The 20,723-nt window shown below is 41.8% G+C and overlaps 1 protein-coding gene across 1 annotated transcript in view; it reads left to right on the plus strand.

The window, feature by feature from the left end:
* Positions 1 to 20,723, plus strand: part of ptprn2 (protein tyrosine phosphatase receptor type N2) — a 121,749-nt gene that overhangs the window by 81,138 nt on the left and 19,888 nt on the right. Inside the window, exons 12-13 of the mRNA XM_083935865.1 lie at positions 15,876 to 16,091; positions 18,540 to 18,743. Coding sequence (XP_083791991.1) covers positions 15,876 to 16,091; positions 18,540 to 18,743 — 420 coding nt within the window. The remainder of the gene's footprint in view (positions 1 to 15,875; positions 16,092 to 18,539; positions 18,744 to 20,723) is intronic.

A 20,723-nucleotide genomic window follows, 5' to 3' on the forward strand; every position in this document is an offset into this window, starting at 1 on the left:
TGTCTTTTAAATGTCAGAAAATAGTGAAAGTATAAAATGAAGTATTCAAAATGATTGTTTTATTCAACCAACAGTCCAGAACCAAAATACATTCAGTTTACTATCATATATGACAATAAAATGCATTAAATACTCACATTTTAGAAACTGGGACCAGTGAATGACTAATTGTTAAAAATTGTGGCAAGCTAATTGATTAACCCTTTTCTGCAACTCTCCTTGATGTGGATGCAGGTGGCTTACGAAAAATGTTCATTAACCAAAACTAAGGACTAATAGACAGCTGTAGTTGGTGTAGGTCAGGATAGCAATACTTTTAGTAAAAGCATAGCAGCATGAGATGAGAGAGTTTTTGCAGCTGGAGTTCTCAAAAATCAAAATCCTGTTCTCAATTTGGACAGCTGGGGCTACTGTCGGTGAAGGAGTTTTACAGTGTTTTCTGCCTCTATGTTTATTAAATGTCAGTAGAAATGGTGGTGAGAGAGAGAGAGAGAGAGAGAGAGAGAGAGAGAGAGAGAGAGAGAGAGAGAGAGAGAGAGAGAGAGAGAGAGAGAGAGAGAGAGAGAGAGAGAGAGAGAGAGAGAGAGAGAGAGAGAGAGAGAGAGAGAGAGAGAGAGAGAGAGAGAGAGAGAGAGAGAGAGAGAGAGAGAGAGAGAGAGAGAGAGAGAGAGAACCTTGAGCTTTGACTCTGACATGCTGACACCAAAACCTGATGTTTACTGTTGATGGTTTAGGGCCCGTTTCTACATAGCATTTTTCTCCCTCCAGAAAGGTGCTGACAGGGCACTGTGGAGCGCTTCGAAGCACTTCCTGCGGGTTTCGTTACTATGATAATGACATTTATCTTAGCTAAAGAGCGACAGTGACACCAGCGATTTTCTTTAAAGTTCAGAGATTTCAGAGGCAGAGTACTCTATAGCTTTTGGAGATGACCGATTTAGCTCTGCCATTTCGATTACTCTCATCCAAACTGTAGGTTTTGGGGTGCCGTGAACCACAAATTAATCACAATTCTACTTTGGATACCTCCACATCTCTCAAAGCAGACCGAATAGCTCCAATGACATCCTTGTGGGTGCAGGTTGACTTGCTTGGCATATTTTATTATAGAGGAAATAATGACACTCACGACTGCATTCAGAGACTGACTGGACACCCAGCTGCTTCCCCTCCATCTTTGCCTCAGTAAATTCCCTATGTGGTGATCATTGAACTCCACTCTCCCCGGTAAAGGGCAGCTTGTGATTTCTCTGCTGCTGTTAAATTCTAGTAGTAGACTGCTACTGGATCGCACTCCAGCTTGATAGTGCGGTATCAAGCTTTATGTTTAATACTACATAGAGCTTTTGACTTAAAATTTGTGTCTAAGCTTTACAATACACCTGCTTTGCACGAAATTTACAAATACCAGTAATCTGCCAAAGGTAACTTAGATCTACAGGTATGGCACCATCCTGCACTTTAATTGTAAACGATGCCAGACTTAATACCAGGCTGGTAATTTGCCGACTGGTGTCTGGCAGCAGCAGCGGGGTTGAGGGGCTGGATGCCTGGGGGGAGGGGGGACCTGCGGTGTCCACAGCTGGATAGCATGGCAGAGGTTTTAAATGTCAGCGTTGAAGGGGATGTGGCTGCCATTTGGCCTGACAAGCTGCATGCCAAGGGACTGGCAGTAGGATACAGGGGCAGGGTGCTCCCGGTCCCGGCTGCACAGAGCTCTCACCTTCTGCCATTTATCATGCGGCTACTTGCCCTAGCGCATCTGGCACCATAGCATTGACAGCAGCAGGCAAAGCAGTTGCTGCAGGCTAACCGGTGGCCCATGGTAATCTTTTCAACATCACAACAAAATTAGGGCAGAAGTATTTGTTTGAGTATATTCAGTTATAGAGTACAGCATGTGTGTGGTTTGTATTTGAAAGAGGTTTTAAGTTGAGTTAAGAGAAGTGTTGGTTAGGTTTTGCTGCTGAAATCAACAATGTATTTCCAGAAATGACAATCTTATGTTGGGCGATATGGAACAGGTTGTAATGTAGCAATCCAAAGCACTTAATAGTTCACATCTTTGTTGCTCAATTCAATTCAGAAGGGCAATTCACATTGGTGAGATATTCCATAAAAAGGACACGTTAAAGAATATACTGTAGTTCCTATTGATGTATCAATTAGTCATAGCTGTCTTTTTAGCAAACACCACATTTTAAAGTTTGTGATTGGTGTGAAGCAGATGGATTATTGCTTAGTAAGCGCACAATACTGAAATCACTTTGCTCTCAGCAAATTTAATGTAATCTAAGCTGTCATATTATCTTTTATTGACTTTAATTGTGAATCTTGCTGTAACTGGTAGTTACTTTCTGCATGGAAAGGTCAACTAAATTGCTTGATGAGCTGTTATGGTCTTTTATATGATGACCTTGACTTGGGGGGGGTGTATGAATAACTTCCATTTGTGGCGATAAAGCATGAAATGAAACTAGACCACTCTGCTTCTAAGTGGCTTTACAGCTGGTTATGTTCACTGCTTGAAAAATAGGCTACTCTACTGTAACGGCCTGGCAATATTTAGACATGGCAGTAAATATTTAAATGACAAATATTATAGCTGTGGTGCAGAGGTAGAATGGGTCGTCCTCCATTTGAGAGATCGATGGTTCAAAACCCCCACATGTCGAAGTGTCCTTGGGCATGACACTGAGCCCCGAATTGCTCCCTGTGCTGCGCATGTGAATGTTTAGATAAATGTCCACTGCCGTCTGTGTGAATGGGTGAATGTTTCCATTTTCCATCCCCTCTCATGATAGTCCTCAGCTTCAACTCAGAAAATAAAAAAAAGTATAATATTTTAAGTACGTCTTAATGTATTATATACTTAATCCTAATCATTATTTCACTACTGTGAAAACAATGTATCTCCAAAATGGATCATTGCAAACTTGGCGTACATGTGGAGGTAAAAAGCTAAAGATCACCCATCTGATAGTGTGCTGTGAACTGTAGAAGCTTCCTGTTGTGATGGGATTTTTGCTTTACACATCACAGTCATGTCCATGTGTACATGGTTGCCAACATGCCTATTGACATTCACAAACATGCTCATCATGTTCGGTGTCGGCGGCAAATGCACAGATGCAGCTAACACCCGACGGAATGCAGGTGGATATCTGTATAAAAATAGGATTACCTTCTCAGAAACAGATGTACATCAAGTTTGAATAGTATTAAACCAAACTAGGGGCACAGATACATGTCTGCAGCTCAAAAATATACACAACAACAATATGTCAAAGAGTAGTGACTTTTACTTATATATTTATGCACATTGTATCTACTGTAGAACATGAATAAATGACTCCTATCTCTGGGCTAATCTGTATAATTTTGAGGAAAAAGAACACATAAAATGTGTCATCTTTTACAGCTTTGTCAAGAACTAATAGAAGGAATTACATTTTATTGTTGGAAACAGCAAAGGGATCTTGACAATCCAGGTCCATGAACACATGCAATCACGTCAGTCACCATTCATTACATTATTCACTTTGAAGAAGGAGGGGAAAAAGACATCCACACAGCTTCACAAAAAAGCCATACGGTGTAATTATGTTTGTGGGTGAAAATAGCTTAGATTGATTATATGCATTTACAATAATGAGCCGTCAATGTATTATTATGTTACAGAGCCATCAAAATCTTGACATAAATCATAATTATTCTGCCTTCAGAATTTCTGATCAGCCGCACTTTGTATTGTTGTCAGAGATCGTGATGTAAAGTGATGGGAGATGTGAGCGGCAAACAGGCGGCTGATACCGTGCTACAGTACAGCTGTGGCAGCAGCCTCATTAGGGATTCACAGAGGTTTCTTTCGTCAAGCAGCGCTGCTTGGTTTGGCTCGGGAGCAGACTACTCTTATAAATCTGCTGGAGCTGTGAGACAGACAGACAGTAAGACACACAGGGAGGCTGCGGCGCTGGCCAGTCAGAGTGTCAGCTCTATTCGTGCAGAGGATTGTTTTGCAGCGCCAGGCCCCTGACTCTCCCCCAGCTGATCGGTGTGGCTTCATCAGCATGGGCTGTGGCTCCTCAGATTTGCAGTAATTAAAGAGAGAAATCAGAGCGCTTGCCTCCAGTCCAGACACAGCCAGTGCCTGTCAAGTGAGATCGCCATGAAACAGATCTTGCCGTCCTGGCCGCCTGCCACTCCCCCCTCCCCTTGTCCCTAAAGTACGAGTGAGTCTGGAGGCAAGGTATGGGGTGTTGGTGTCTGTGCCAAGTTACCCTCTAAGTAACCCCCAGGGTTACACAAGCACAAACGCCTCTCCCTGCGGGTGTACGCTGGGCCGGCGTTGTTATGGTGATAACAGGGGAAAATGTTTAATGGAGACGCTGATGAGAATTTATGAGGTTGTGTCTGTGTGCATTTACAGGGATACGACCCTTAGCCTATCACGCGCTGCCTCCTGTGGTTCTACATGTATATCTTCACTTACACAAGCTGTAGCTGATCATCAGGCCGTATGCTCAGTCAGGCGGCCTCAACATGCTGCAGTCCAGCAACACCCTGGTACAGATGGAGGCACGTGGCGTCGGCCATCCAATAAAGTTAATCCAATGAGATCAGAAATGTATATTGTTTTCATTAAACTCAAAGAAGAAAGTATCTAGTAATATCTTTTAAGGCATCCTCATGGGGGCAGTTTAAATACAAATTGTATTAAGGTGTTTTTGTACTCAAGACTAAATTGAATTGAGTGTTTTCATACAGGCAAAACAGTGGAAATGTGACCATAAAAAAGTGTTGATTGCCAAATGTGGATAGCCAGCCATAAATAAACACCCTCTCGTTGAACTGAACATTGGTTTGTTTTTTTCACCAAGGTTCCTTAGGCTTCTTGCGTCCATTTATGTAGATTAGGTTGTGTCTTCTCCCACTGTGGATTGCAGGCGCCTGTGTCTGTCATGGGCACCATTAAACAAACAGGCCATGGGTGTGCTGGCATTTGCTTAGGACGCCATCTTCAACAGCAGTTCAGCGGCCCTTGAGAACATGTTAAATTTTATTAATTCAAAGTACACTTCTGACCTTAGACATAAATGGAAAACCATCTGGAGTGTGAGGACTATTTTTTTTTTAACAAATATACCACCTGTCCACAAATGCATACCTTTTAATCTAGTACTGTATAAGGGTACCAAGAAGTTTCAGACTATTAAAGATACAAATTTGTGCCTGTAATGCAACAACTAAATTAGGTTATTGTGCGGTGCTCCTTACAGTCCTGCTTTGACTTGGCCCAGACTCGTCAAACTGCACATAACTTTCTGTTTTTTTGTGACCTGAATGACATGCAATAAAATCAACAACCGTGGTTTCCAAAGCATCATGAAGCATGTTTTAGACATTAACTAACTAGACAAGAGAAGGGGGAAAAATCAATAAAAGATGCAACCAGCTCTTTTCCACTATTGACATACTGCATGATATAAAATTACAATTTCTTTTCCAGTTGTTTTTTTTCCAGACACTCCAAGTCTCGTGAGTTAAGCGGTTATCAAACTGATCATAGTCAAGTTGCTAAAATCAGTTAAGGAAGCACACTGATTCGGCTGCCTGGAGGGTGCACTGGAGAAAGCACTCATCCAACATGACCTGAGTTCAATCCCCAACAGCTGAGCTTCCACATTTTTCTGAGATTATTGGTGGAAGCCACAGAGAAATACTGTTTCAGAGGCTTTCAGATGTTTTGTGGACCCAGGTGTGGAGAGGACCCATCCTATTGAACCCATGAAGTCACATTACGCTCTTCTCTTTGTCCCTTTACTGTCAGTCTCAGTATCAGAGTCTCCCAGCCCACTAAGTCTCTTGTGACTGGGGTTTCAATTATGAATGCTACCTTTGACTACCTCTGTTATTCCACAGCAGCCCACATATCCCGGCCTGCCACCACTCATGTGTGACTTGATGTATTGTCTCACTGTTTTCCCCCCTTTCAAAATTAATTGCGGTTTTATCTCTCCCCAAGATAAAAAAGCCAGCCAAGAACATAATAGTCTAAAAGTAGTGTGGATTCTATTCAAACAAAACAATTACAACCTTGGTGTTTTTCTCCCTGTTTTTGACTGTGGACGTGTTGGATGAGATTTTTAGTGGTGGTTCTTCTTTTATCTTTTCACACAATAGAATGAAGTATTACCTTCAATTACCTGTCATGATTGGGTTGTCTCAGCAAACTCAGATCACATTTTGGACCTGACCATTTTATTTGGTGTCTAATGACTTTTCACCTTGTGTATGGTAATATCCCTCATCAAAAGCTAATTACATCTTGAAAATAATTCTTGACTTTGTGATAGATAAATGCAAATCTGAACGTAAGTATCTATGTCTCACACCACAGTGCAAACATCTTCACTGATACTGAGTTGATTTTTCTTTCATTTTTAGGTGTGAACACCATTTCCTAACTTAGTTCAATTAATTTGGGCTGGCACATTAGCAAACATGAACATTATCCTTGTCAGACATATTGCTTTTTGACAATACAGCTGCAGGTAGAAAGAATCATTACTGCTAAAAACAAGTTGGAAATTAAGGCTGCACCTTAAACAAATTAAGAAAAAAAAGTAAATCAGCTTCACTTTCACAAACATAGTTGACGGCTTGGTCTTGTCCGGAATTAAAAACAGTATTGAAAGGGACGAACAGAGCTAAAGCTATTCTTCATCTTAACTAACCACTCGTATGAGATATTTTCTGTGTGTCATTGGCCTCAAAAGGCCTTTGATTACAAGTTTTATTTGAATGATTGCTCACTTTTCTTGTGCGCCATCTCCTAAACAACTGTTAATGACAGTTCAAGTGGATATCTCCAAATGTTAAAAACAGTGTACATTGGGGCATAGCGATACTCTGCATTTAAAGACTTTGGAGAATGTTTTCAGGCTGGTGTCTTTTCAAGATATAATGCAAGAGTAAAACTGTAAGTTGTAAGGAGTGTGCCCAAATCGTTAGCATGTTCAGCTAACCAGCTTTCTAGCTACGGTAGGCCAAAAAACACATGCTAGCAGAGTCTAGTATAATGCTTGCAGTACACTAGCAACACATTGATTAGTCTTTAAAGTTAAAATTGAACACATCATGTTTGTTATAGCGTACTAAAACGTTTTGTTATGTCTTCTGCATGGATCGTCAACTAATAGTGAGGATGCTAACGTTTTTCCTGGGATTTGTATTTTAGCACAACATCATGTACAAGCAACCATCAAGTGCATTTAAAATGTGTCTGCTGTGCAAGCAATGGGGCTCATTTCAGCTAGCTAGCTGTAGCTGATAAATTCTGCTAGCAACGGTTGTCATTTTAGCTACTAAATTGACGGTCGCTGGCTAGAAATGAGAAGCTGCTTTGGTCGGGGCCATCCCTCTATGTTCCCCGGTCACATAAGCCTCTGCCTTTACTGATTTAATTCAGTATTTTGTTATGGTTAGGTGTTACGGTTAGAGTTAGGGCCAGGGTTAGGGGGTAGTGTTAGGGTCTACATAGGCATATTTGCGAGGTAATTCGGCACTGATTGTGGAAAAAATAACAGACAGGGGAACATAGCACCTTTTCTGTGACAAGCAGGGAGCATTTTTTCAAAATAAGGGTCCGATGTTCCCCGGTAACAAACAGAGCGGGGAACATTGGACCTTTTTTGGGAAAAGCGGGGAAAATGTTCCCTGCTTTGTATGTGACCTGGGGAACAACGGACCCGGGGATCATAGGTACGCTCCCCTTTCTGTCTATCTCTTTCTAAACTAACGAACCCATTGTTTCAAAAACTACTACAAGATTGAGTAGTACATTAACAGTTTGGGAACGAAAAATGTAACAGTTGTAGGAAGAGCAACTTCTTGTTGTTGGCTGACCTCTTAAGACCATCAGATATAGATAAGTCCATACAATGCTGCCTGTTCTTTGATTGACGTACTACATCATAAATCATCAGTAATCTTCAGTACACTGTGTACAGTACATGTAATGCAATTTAAATGAGAGCTAAATATGTATCACTTTGTTGTTGTCCTCATAGATTACAAGAACATTTTCTATCATTTTACAGATGGTGTGATTTTCTACTCCAGGCTATGACGCCATAACAGTGTCTTTTTGAAGTGCACATTGTTGTGCATGTGTGTGGGTTTGCCTCTACTTTAAATATAGTCAAGATGACAGGCATAGCATTTACCTTGATGTTTGCTGCTTTGAACTACTTGGCATGGGCAATGCCTGGGCTGGGATTCACATAAGAAAGAGGTCTATTTGAACAAGCCCATCTGGGGAAAATACCAGAATGACATGGCTGACACACACACAGGCTTTGAATGGTTCCTCTCTGAGCAAGTGATGAGCATGAGACACAGCAATTCAAATGTTTTAAGTAAAACCCAGAAATGGGACCTTTTTGTGTCTTTGAACATCATCCATTAGGAAACATGGTGTCTCTCTTTCTCTCTCTCTCTCACACACACACACACACACACACACACACACACACACACACACACACACACACACACACACACACACACTCAACGAGACACTATGCACTATGCACTTTAAGACATTTACCTCACTGTTAAGTTCCTGCACCTTAACCGATGTTTAAAAGGAAGTTTAAATGGGAGAGAATGGTGTCACTTGTTCTATTTTATTTCAGTATAAGCGCTATTTTATGACTGGCAGGCTAAATCAAACTGCAATGTGCCATCTAAAAATTACATCACTGTACTTTGAATCAAAAAAGACTTTCAAAGCAAAGTTATGCCTGTATGAGAGCTTTATTTCATAGCACATGTTAAAGCTGGAGAAGTATGGAAATTGAACATTTATAAACTAAAGAGTTGAAACACAGATTAGGCTAAATCTTTTCTCACACACATCTTCTCATATCATTCAGCAGTAACAATAACAGCTGGTCTATCTGATAAAAAAAAACCCAGCACACTCAAATGTGTTTTGTTTTGCCTACATTTCTCTCTGCATTTCAGTTTGAAGCTAATCCTCCAACACCTTCCCAAATGGAGCTGCAGCAACAATCTTGCTCAGATATTATTATGAATAATTTATTGCACCCCATTTCAAAGAGCCGTGCAGAAATCCCAACAATTTTTCGTGTAATAGTATCACGAGTTAGTTAAGTCTGCAGGTACACGTACGAGCTGTTGTTCTCTTGTACAGCAGCAATGTAAACGGAGTTAGCCTCTCACTGATTTTGTTATAGTGTGACTGGTATGTGGTCCACTAGCTCAGTGTGCTGCTGTGCTTCTGTTTGCTTAAATATATTACAGTTCTATTTCCAGGCGAAGGTGTCCTTGCAGGTTTACACACTCAGTATATAGATATACAGTATGTATGTACATTCTGGATGTGTATTTTAAAGGAAAAACCTATGCATGTAAATTCAGATTGCACAAAAAGAGGAACAAACATGTTAATATGTTCGAAATTGTGCCGGCTGTAGGTGCACGCAAATATTTAGGCAGGTTATTGGCTCTTTATCCTTTTTCTCAACTCTCATGCACGAGCATCAGTGGGGTCTCTGCTCTGCCATCTCAGGTAGTGCACTTGATCATGACATTTGTTTAACATTCCTCCTCCTCCCCCCTCTCTCAGCAACATGGTTAAGTGCCGCATACCTCTTTCTCCCATTGTTCAAACACACTCGCTGCTTTTCCATCTTTTTTTTATTAGAAATGTGAAATGTGTCATGGAGGCAAACACTGGAGAAGGACAGATAAGCCTGGTGGGACTCACACCGACTGTTCGAACATGTGTTACCCCGAGGAAGTACTTACAGGACGAACACACAGCTGTGACAGCATCTACAAATATGGCCAGTGACCATGAGAGTGACTTCAGTATGTTCCAGAAGTTGACTGCTTGTAGGTTTTTTGTGAGACTGAATGATGCACGTCAAACCTCCCTGGTGTGATAACCATTAGCACTGGCCTCGCTGGAGGATGTGACACAAGTTGTGAAATTGTACGGTGTATTGTGTAGTAGTGTGGCTTAAATGTGTGAAAATGTGTCTATTCATGCGCAGTTCAAGTGACAGAAACAACAGGTGCCAAAGTCAGGCTTTCCTTCAAAGATCAGGTGAAGATGGTGTCTTGGTAGACATTTTCTTTTCTCGTCCTTTTTTCCATCTCCTGCGGTGTCAGGGGAATACCCTTGTCTGGATGAGAGTGGATTTAGATAGGACTGACAGGTGGATGACCAGGGTATTTCATATAAAAGAGAGTGAGCAGGGCTCTCTTCCACTTCACCAGAGAACAGGACAGATATGATCGTACGGTTGACTTAATGTAGGTACTGATATTCTGGGGTTTAACTTCCGGGACCACTATTTATTTATTTCCCATAATAAACCACTCACTGGCAGTCATGATAAAAGTCTCCCGCCATGCGTTACTCTTGCAGCCATCTTGCATTCAGCAAGTGCAAATGCAACAGCGAGCACTGCAGCTGTTTCTTTCTTGTATTCAAACTGAATGCTGCAAGATAAAAAATTTGCCTCTCAGATAAATGTGTGGTCGCGCCATTTTTGTGCCCTCTGGCAGGCGAAAATCTGAATGTGGATTCTGAATAATGCCGGATAAATGAGGATGCAAGCAAGCAGAAAGCATGACGTGAAACGTGTCACTCCATGACGGATGATGAAGGAACACAGTTTAATAGTTTAGTCTTTTTTTAAAGGAACAAAAACAGCATAAAATAACAAAATCTACAGAGAATTTCAGGCTCGCAGCATTATCATTGACATGGTCTATTTAAGAGTTTGGGGATGCAGAAATAAAAAAAATGTTGAGTCAGTTTGAATGTGTTCTGCTTCAGATTTTGTCCCTGCGGGCCGCCTGGTTGGCTCTGCTTTTTGAAGGTGGGGTGGCGTCCGTTGCAGCCACGGACCCAGGCTGGACAGCGAGCTTGTTTTTGTTCTCCCCTTCACATTGCCAACTCCAGCTGTCACACAGAGGGACAATGGAGTAGAGGAGGGGGTGCTCTCTGAATGGAAAAAATAAACTGGAGAGCCCCCATCACACAGCCCCCCTCCCCAAGACTCGTCATCTGCATTTGACAGGACCCCCGTTCTCCTCTCTTCACCGCCCCTTTTCTTTTTCTTTCTCCTTTTCTCTCCCTGTGCTCTCCATAATCCCCCTTTCTCTCTCTCTCCCTGCTAAGTGCAGCTGTTGCTCTCCATTGGTTCTTTTTTCAGACTGATTGCTAATTAGGATAGCTTTTTTGGTGAGTTTTATCTTTAAAACTTGTTAAACTTGCAATTTTCCTCTCCCTTTTTCTTCATCCCGGCAGATCTTAAAGGGAAGCAGAGAAAAGACTTAGCCAATTATATACAATTTACTTTAGGCAGAGCATTTTTCAGACTGCACCTAATGTCCCATGCAGCATTCATATAGTTTACAACTACTGTACTGTGTGGTAGCCTCTTGTTATAGTGCTCACTTCAGCTTTGAATGCAAAAGCCTACTTTGAAGAATAGACTGCCCCATCTCCCTTATTCTGCTCACATAACTGAATCCCTGGGAGAGGGAGCAGAGGAAAAGGAGAGCCTGAGAAAACAGCAATTCACACACCAAACACAGAGACCCCTAGTAGCTCAACAAATGAGTGTCTAGCCCTATGTCCATTCATATCGCCCCTCGGCCCGCAAGCCTATTAGCCAGGCATCGCTCCTTGAACATTCACTGTCGACAACATGTGGAGGCATCGCTATAGCAACCAGTGGATATGACATGTGCAATGGACGGGGACTCCTGAGCTGCTGAATATAAGGAGGGGCTCAGCCTTAACGAAATGATCGCAAAAAACCCAACCCCACCACCTCCCCATCTCTTTTCATTGGCACAGAGGCGCTGAAAGGACTCACTCGTGGGGCTTCTGCACATTCTTCCGAGGCTCGGAAAATCAGGCGGGCATATCCCACATTCTTCTCCCTTTTCTTATTCTCTCCGACTCTCCTTCTTTTTTCTTGTTCATCTTCGTGTTGAAGCCGCGGTCTTTTGTTGGCGCTGGGGGACGCATGGGACCCTCGCAGGGGAACTTTTGGAGAAGCGGACTGAGTGGGCGGCCGGGACGCACAGACGCTTCTGGGAGCTGCGGCGGGCGTCAGTGGTTAACCATGCTCTCTGGAATACAGGACACAGCATCCTCCGTTTGCGGCGAAATGTGCGCTCTGCCCCGCGACGTGGATTTGGGTAATTATCTCCTGGCTTGAAACGTGTGTCTTTTCCTGTTTTTTGTTTTTTTCTCTCCTTTTTGTAGTCGTGTTCAGTGTGCAAGTATGAATGCGTCAAATGCGTAAAAGGCGCCTTAAAGGACCGGCTTTGAAAACGTGTCATCAGTCGTAAAAGCAGGTTGAAAGCTGGTTTCCGATATGAATTTAATTTATTTTTAGTGTGTTGCACAATATTTCTGGAGCTCTGTTTTCAGGGTTTCATTTGGTTTCATCATCTCAGATGCAATAGTCTGCTGGAGATCGCATCTCCAAAAGCTTATGGGATAAAATATCCCTGAACATCGGACAAATATGCACGCGAATATAGTTCATCTAAACATAAACTCATCGAAACATTTTTGTTTTTAGTAGACCTGGACTTTGAGGCCGGTGGTTTGCTGTGAGCACATCTGGCTGCAGGGGACAAAGTTTGTGTGCAGGTTCATCCTGCCTGGTGCTGGCCGGCAGCAGCTCCAACTCAAACTCTGAGACCTGGAAGATGGTTAATCCGCTCTGAGTTTGCAGAGATTATTATATTTTAATCGTGTTTAATAAAAAAAAACGCAATAATCTTTATCTAATTTATATCGTACTTTTTTATTCTATTCTATTAGATTTATTTCTAAAATTCTTGATTGAAAAACAAATTTTATCTTGCAGTTTTTATGGTAATATCAGTTTTCCTGATCATTTTTTTATCACTCAAATCAAACTTTATTTTCAAAGGTTTACAAATTCCTCAGAAAACAGACCCAATTATTTCTCTAGGCTTAACAAAATTTCTAAAGGTTTTAAATCACCCGGTGTTGCCAGTGTTTCCCTAGATCTATGAAAAAAAGCTCGCTTGTAAAATGTTTTGTGTGTTCTTTTGTTAATCTCAGGGCTACCAGTCACATTTTATTGCATATGCTACTCTGAATATAGCTAATTTCAAATCTCTTAAATCTTCAATTCTATCTGCAACTTAAAAAAACAACAACAAAAAAAACAGTTGTGTGTTTGGGAAGATTTTCCTCTTGTACTTCTCAAAGGTATTGTGATGTGAGTGAATGGAAAAGCCAGCCGCCCCAACTACACCTCTCTGCCTGACCTTTCCTCTTTCATTTGAATAATCCAGAGCACCGAAATCCATCTGCCCCTTGTCTCCTCTCAGATTGGCTAATTCACCGCACTGGGGCAATGTGAATAGAAGAGAGAAACAGAAAAGGAAAGTCTGTTAGAGTCAGGGAGTAATAACCTCACCAAGTTGAGAGCCTACACAAATTGCGGTGATTTAAAAAAAATCTAATACAATTGTATTTACTGAGGTTTAAAGGGTTAATTTTACTTAGAAAAAAAATCTGATTCCTTTTTTAAATGGAAGCTAATCTTTAATTTATATTTTGAAAAAATTTGAACATTCAGATCTAAATATGTTTGCACTTTCAAATTATAATAATAATATATAATTCAAATTAGAGTCAAATAAAATTACAAATAAAACAAAACAATTTAAAAAAGCAAGGGGACATAACTCCAAAAGCTCATGAAGGTAATTCTTAGCCTCACATCTCCTCCCTTTTCCTCCTCCTCTTTCTGTATCTCCTCTGGTTTCTTTCCAACATGATTACCGCCTTCAAACACTCTTTTGTGCTTGCAGTGCATTTCAAGCCTGTTTACTCCCACAGTGGAACTGCTTTTTTATTCATTTCAAGGTGTCTACCTGAATACTGAGAGTAGCCACAGATCGTAGAGGGTCACGTCTTTGATAAACTCAATAAGCGTGTTTTCTTTGGTTTGGGTTTGTTTGTTTTTTTCAGAATAAAGAAAAAATGTAGTTGAAGGGAATAGCTTGAACTTGTCTGGCAGGTTTGAACCAATAGGTCTATAGGGGGTACTTTGGTTTCAGAGGCAGCAGTCTTGAACCACTACACTGATGTGACATGCTGTGTCTACAGTGCAAAATATGTTCTAACGACGGGTTTAATGTGCTATATATTTAGTCTCTTATTGTGTGATTATGTGAGAGGAGATGCTGGCTGTTTGTATTCTCAACAAGCAATCTAGCAAAGGAAAATTGCCTATATGTTAATTTGATCACTGAACAACACGGACGAGTCATTGGATCGAGGCCACCTCTCTTGTCTCCCGTACATGAGCCTCTTCAAACCTCTGAGTTGTTGTCTAACCTCTTAATGCTTGATTAAAACTACATGCTCGAACCACAGCGATTGCAATCAACAGCAACTGTCGTCGAGCCCAACACAGTAATCGAAAAGACCTTGGCATCTTTACTACCACTAAAACATTGGCAATTACGAACCACAAGGTCAAACCATATTGTTACTGGTGTGAGGTGAAGTGTCTTGTTTTGAAAATGGTGTAACAAGATGTAGTCATCCTTAAGCCGGGCCCATTAGACCCCTTAGGCTAAATGTCAGAGCTCTGCCATTTTTTTTTTCATGTTGTAGATTTGATTCACTTCACCCATCAATCTTTCAATACTGCATGCAGACAATTAGGAGCCTGCTGATGTATTTGTGCACTGTTATTGATATTGCCCTTTTGCAGATGTATAGCTATTGGCTTCTACGTAGCTGATAAAAATGGATCAAAACATTTGGAGGACTGGCTTTTACAGAAAGGTTTTTGTTTCAGTCACAGAGGACAGTGAGGATGATTTATGCGAGGCAAAATGTGCTGAGAGTTAAATGCAAAACTAATTCAGCATTATGTCTAAATTTTATGCAATCAGCAAAGAAAATCTGTAACAGTAGCTACACTGTAGGTATCATTAATTATCCTTTACAATTAATGCTCCTAATTATCGCTGTTATGCTCTCAAAATATTCAGCTCGGCCCACAGGGAATTTACCATTACAGTAAATGGCCATGAGTGGACCAATTATCAACACGTAGGGCAATTCTTTAACCTGCGCTGATAAAAATCTATCAGATGACATTACAGCACATTAAAGTCTGCCATACTGAGACAAACTCTATATCACCCTGTTTGAATTAACATGCAGTGTGGGTGTGGATATTTGAAAAGGCTTTTCTCTTCAGCTGGTGGTGGATGTATGAAGGTCCAGTTTTGGGCTGCTTGTGTCTCTCCGGTCCTGGTAGCCATTAGCTTTGCGGCTTGGGCCAGGGCCTAATCCTGCCAAAACTCAGGACCAGAGGAGCTAATTAAGCACAAGCTTTTAGTATCCCAACCTCCTGTAGCTGCACAGTGCCAGCCCACCCCATGCCAGCACTAAATGGGGTTGTAAATATCTATAGTGGGGCACAGTGCGGGGACAGCACTGGACAGGGGCTGGTAATAGGGGATGACTGAATCTGAATGCATATTATAAGGCCAGTATTAGAGCTGGCTAATGAGCGGGGCCGGTCAGACAGTGGTGGTGGGTGGAAGGAAAGAGCGGGAGAGGAGCTGGAGGTAAGTAAGGAAAGCACTTGAATCCAAATTTTTTTTTCACGGGAGAAAAAGACTTGACTGCAGACTTGATATGGCGGATGCTGTAAATCTAAAAAAGGACTTCATCTGTCAGAAAAAAAAAGACATAGTGGCATCCTTTACTGCCCTGACAGTGTGTTCTCTTTCTGATTGTGTGTGTCCTCCAGAGGGGCAGCCTGACCCAGATTCCTGTGGTGAAGGAGACCAGGGTGGAGTCGGGCCAGTTCCTGCTGCTCTCCGTCCTCTGCATGCTCTTCATCCTGGTGGCGCTGGCAGTGTCCACCACCTTCTTCTGCGTGCGCCAGCGCTCCCACCTCCGCATGAAGGAAAAGCTGGCCAGCCTGGGGACTGACACCAGTACCGATGCCACCGCAACCTATCAGGTTAGACCAGCCCCCTTGCTATGAGCCAATCAGGGGCCAAGCTACTTATCCTCTGCTCTGCCATTGGAAGAACACACACACTGTTCGGCTACAATAGCTAAACTGATTGGTTTGTGAGAGTGTGTTTGTTAACATGTTTGAAATATTCTTCTAGCAGTTTTTATCACCATTTTTGGATGTTGTTGTGATGATCTTCCTTTTTTTAAAATGTATTTTTTATTTTTTTAATTGTGCAGTGCGATAACTGTACATCAGAAATCCTCTTTTAATGTTTATCTACATTACTCGTATGTTCTTTCTTGTTTTTTTGAGTTATTACTGCCAAAAGATATTTGCTTTGTCCAATTATTCAGTGCTCACTCGTCTGAGAAGCGTGTGTGCGCATATGTGTGTATGTGTGTGAGAGAGAGAGAGAGGATGAGAGAGAGAGGGAAACAGGAACAGGCCGCCACTGTGACCTATTCCCTCTGTTCCTCCAGGGCCATGGACAGCCTAGGCTGTATTGATTTTCAGCATTGGGGCTCAGCTGTGCCCAGCGTGGCACTCAGGACATATTTATCTGCATGTCGCCTTAACATTTTCAATATTTAATCAGGTTTTCACAGGGCTGCTCCATCTATCCAAACCCAGAGGTGTGACAGTGTTATTATAACGATGGCCACAGAGAATCATTATATGAATGCATTTTTTTTTTTAGATGTTAAAAGTCCAATTGTCCTTTTTTTTTTGGTTATAAGTCTCTTTTTATTTGTTTTTAATTATCAATATTTGCTTCATGTGCAAAATGTAGATTCTATATGGCACCTGTCCTTCCTCACTTTACCTTTAGGGATTGAATAATTGCTCTGTCATGCGTGTGTTCTCAAAGACGGATACAGTTGTACGCTGTGGAAGTCAGATATTGTTAGATGGCAATATTGTAGACGTTTCCTCTTGGCCTGTTTTCGTCCTTATTAGTAGTCTGAATGGGGGGAGGGGGTTATTCCCACTACCAGTGCTCCTCTCAAGGCTCTATGTGTCTGTCCTCTGGTCCTCTCTGGTGCTAAATGCATCTCTCTGCCTGCTCCTGGGACGATTTCTCTGCTCTGGTATAGCCAGCGCTTTGCAGAGATGTTGGGAAGTAGGATGAATTATGAGGTGGACCTGAAAATTGCCCCAAGGCCAAGGCCCGGGACACCGCTTCATGGCTCTAATCATTAAAGTCTGACGGCGGGAAAGCTGATCCAAGACCAGGGCTTAGAGGGGCCTGTGCTCCAGAGGGAAATATCACTATGATAGATCATGAGATAGCATGTGCTTTCACAAGGCATTTTCTCTGCTCTGCCCTGTCCCCGCTGTAATTAATTGAGTATGCAAATGCATTCTGCAGAGATGACTAGCTTTGCCTCCCCAAACCAAACATGATGGCTTTACAGATGAATTTTAAAAGTGTGACCACGCCTTATGGAGGGAATCAGTTAGTGTGTGACTGTTGTTCTTTTGAGTGTCAGGTTGTTCATTTCCACATAAATAAATGTATATTGTGTGTGTGTGTGTGTGTGTGTGTGTGTGTGTGTGTGTGTGTGTGTGTGTGTGTGTGTGTGTGTGCGTGTGCGTGTGCGTGTGCGTGTGCGTGTGCGTGTGCGTGTGCGTGTGTGTGTGTGTGTGTGTGTGTGTGTGTTCAGAATTCTGGCAGTAGAGCTTTTTTTCTTTCTTTTTCAATACTTGAGATATGCCTCGTCTGAATTTCTGATGCCCTATGTCTGCACTGAAGCATTATGGGAGAAAAGCTGAGTCATTGGGAGTTAGTGTAATCTTTGTAGCAGTGGGCCTTTTAGCTAGTCTCAGAAACCCGGAGATATCAATCAAAACAAAAAATTATACTTTACAATTGTGCCAATGCATTTTCATCTGCTTTGGTTTCTGTGCTTATAAACATTCACAGTGGAACTCCCATTTGACAGATGGATAGATTCTCCTACCTTTGCAAAAAAAAAAGAAAAAGAAAAATCCAAATTCGTTTTAAAAGAAAGTGGTTTTTGCTCTATAGGGCTTGGCTGTGGAGTATATGGATGATTGTGCAGAATTGTACCTAATAAGCTCACATTTAACATTTTTGAACAATGAAGTCAGTCACTGTATGGCGGCCAGGTGTGTTTCATTCTGTAAAACGTGTACAGTTTACGAATCATGTATTTTTGACATAATTAGTATAAGCTCCGTAATCCACGAGGATAAGCCATTAATCTACAGGCAAGTGAGGACAGATCATGTCAGACGAGATACAGGATTTTACAATGTGCATTTACAGAATTCAGCCCCTAACAGCAAGGATAAGCACATAACCTACATCAAACTATTGTTATGTGCTTGAAAAGAAGATTAATACATGAAACCTTAAATCTGGTGGCGGAAAAAAACTGCCATTTTGATGATTAGTGCTTCACCAGTATCCCCTGTAATCCCCAGGAGCTGTGCCGCCAACGTATGGCAATCCGAACATCAGAGCGCGTCGAGCGTCCGGAGACCCTGCGCCACTCACGGCTCAACAGCGTCTCTTCCCAGTTCAGCGATGGCCCCGCAGCCAGCCCATCGACACGCAGCAGCACCTCCTCCTGGTGTGAAGAGCCAGTGCCATCCAACATGGACATCTCAACCGGTCACATGATACTGGTAAGGAACTTTGATTTGACTCCACAGACAGTGTGAGTGATGATTCATGTGGTGGGATAAATGGAAATTGGCTGAAGTGCGGTTTGTTGTCGAGCCCTCAGAGATGTTTTTTTTTGTGGCTCTCAGCATTAAATTGTTACATCTAAAAAACCACAACCACAATATTATGTCTTACTGACTGTGCTTAACCTGCCAGAGTGGATTTTATGTAGTTTGAGAAACTGATACTTCTCATAAGGACGCATTAGGTTCAGGTTTGTGAATCTGTGATTTCCAACCAGGGGTACATACACCCCAAGAGGTACTTCTGCCTTTGCCACAGGTCAGGGTTAGGGTTAAACATATTCAGCCAGGTGTAACATCTGTACACCAGGTGTTGCAGTGTGGATAAACAGTTTGCTAAATTAAATCAAAATACATTAAAAATAGGAAAAAGTAATGGATAAATGATTGAAGCATCTGTGGCGTACAACCTACAGACTGACCGTTCAATATTGTGAAAAAATATTTGAACAATAAGCTGTTTTATACAATGAACCGTTTTAGAATAAATTTAAATTAGCACATTTGTATCATGACGGTAGGTGTTGATGTAGGGGTGCTTGAGTTCATGTGTAAAGTCCTTTGGGGTTACGTCACAGATCTACAGGAACAGGCTATTGAGATGTTTCATGTGTGCATGTGTTATAGAGTTTGCTTTTAAAACTCCTTGTGCCTATGAATATGCTAGGCCCCATGCTGAAAACCAACAGCTTGATTTCTCTCTGTTTATCTCTTTGGATGTGTCTCTTTTTCATCCCTCTCTCACCTCATTCCCTTCAGAACCTTGTTATCTTTGTTTTTTTCCCCCATCACTCTTCCTGCTGTTTTTCCCCCTCTTGCTTTATCTCGGCTCTGTTGTCTTCATCATTCCTCCTCTAACTTTTTCCTCCATTTACTGTGTCATTTTCTCCCTTTATCATTCCATCCTGCGTCTCTCCCCTTGGTCATTTTCATCTTTTAGCCCCTCTGTCTCTCTTACTGCTGCAGCAAACTAAGGCAGACATTGTTTTCGTGATGAGAGCTGCACAAAGCCGAAATATCATTATCCATCTGATTGTCATTTGGATGGTTTAGAAACTAGGTTTTTGTTTTTTTTCTTGAAAAAGCCTTTGGTTGCCAACACTTCCACAAACACACAATGGATTGTTTTAATTTTGCACAACTTTCGCTTCATTCATTTAAGACAAGCTTGATAAAAGAGATGGATAGATGCCTTGCAGTGTTTCCATTAATGGAGAGAGCATTCATCACACTGCATGTCTAGCTTTTATATTGGGAGGCTATAATGAATGAGAGTGAATCTGAGTAATGCCTTGTATTGGTGGTAATAGATGGGTTTTGTTGCACTCGTCAAGACTTGTTTGTGAAGCCCCTTTTGAAAACATTGACAATAGAAAAGCATTTAGCCCTGCAATAACAAAAGAGGCACTGTGAATCATTTCTAGGAGCTGTTATCATTAGCCCCTAGTTTCTTCAACGCCGCCATTGCAATGTTGAAAGGTAAAACACTCAGGGACCTTTACTTCTCTTTCATGTCATGATTGACGTGGAGATGTCCTATAGGGTTCTTCTTTAAAATTCCACCGCCATCTCACATGAAACCATGTGTGAGATTGCCTTGTTATCACTGATCTCAGACCTATATTTTCCCATCTCAGCTCTACTCCCCTCTCATCTCCCTTCTCTCGCTCTTTGGAGCTCACACCGTGTGGAGAAGGATGATGATGAATATACCCGGCTTTCCAAAGCACATATGCAGGGGGTCCTTTTTTTCTGAGACCCAAGCACCTCACACACACAGACACACACACACACACACACACACACACACACACACACACACACAACAACATATACGTCCACTATGAACTACACACACACACACACACACCCCCACACACACACACACCAGACTTAAAAAGTTGTGCATAATGACTT

This window comes from Echiichthys vipera (genome assembly GCF_963691815.1).
Source record: "Echiichthys vipera genome assembly, chromosome: 21".
Taxonomy (NCBI): Eukaryota; Metazoa; Chordata; class Actinopteri; order Perciformes; family Trachinidae; genus Echiichthys; species Echiichthys vipera.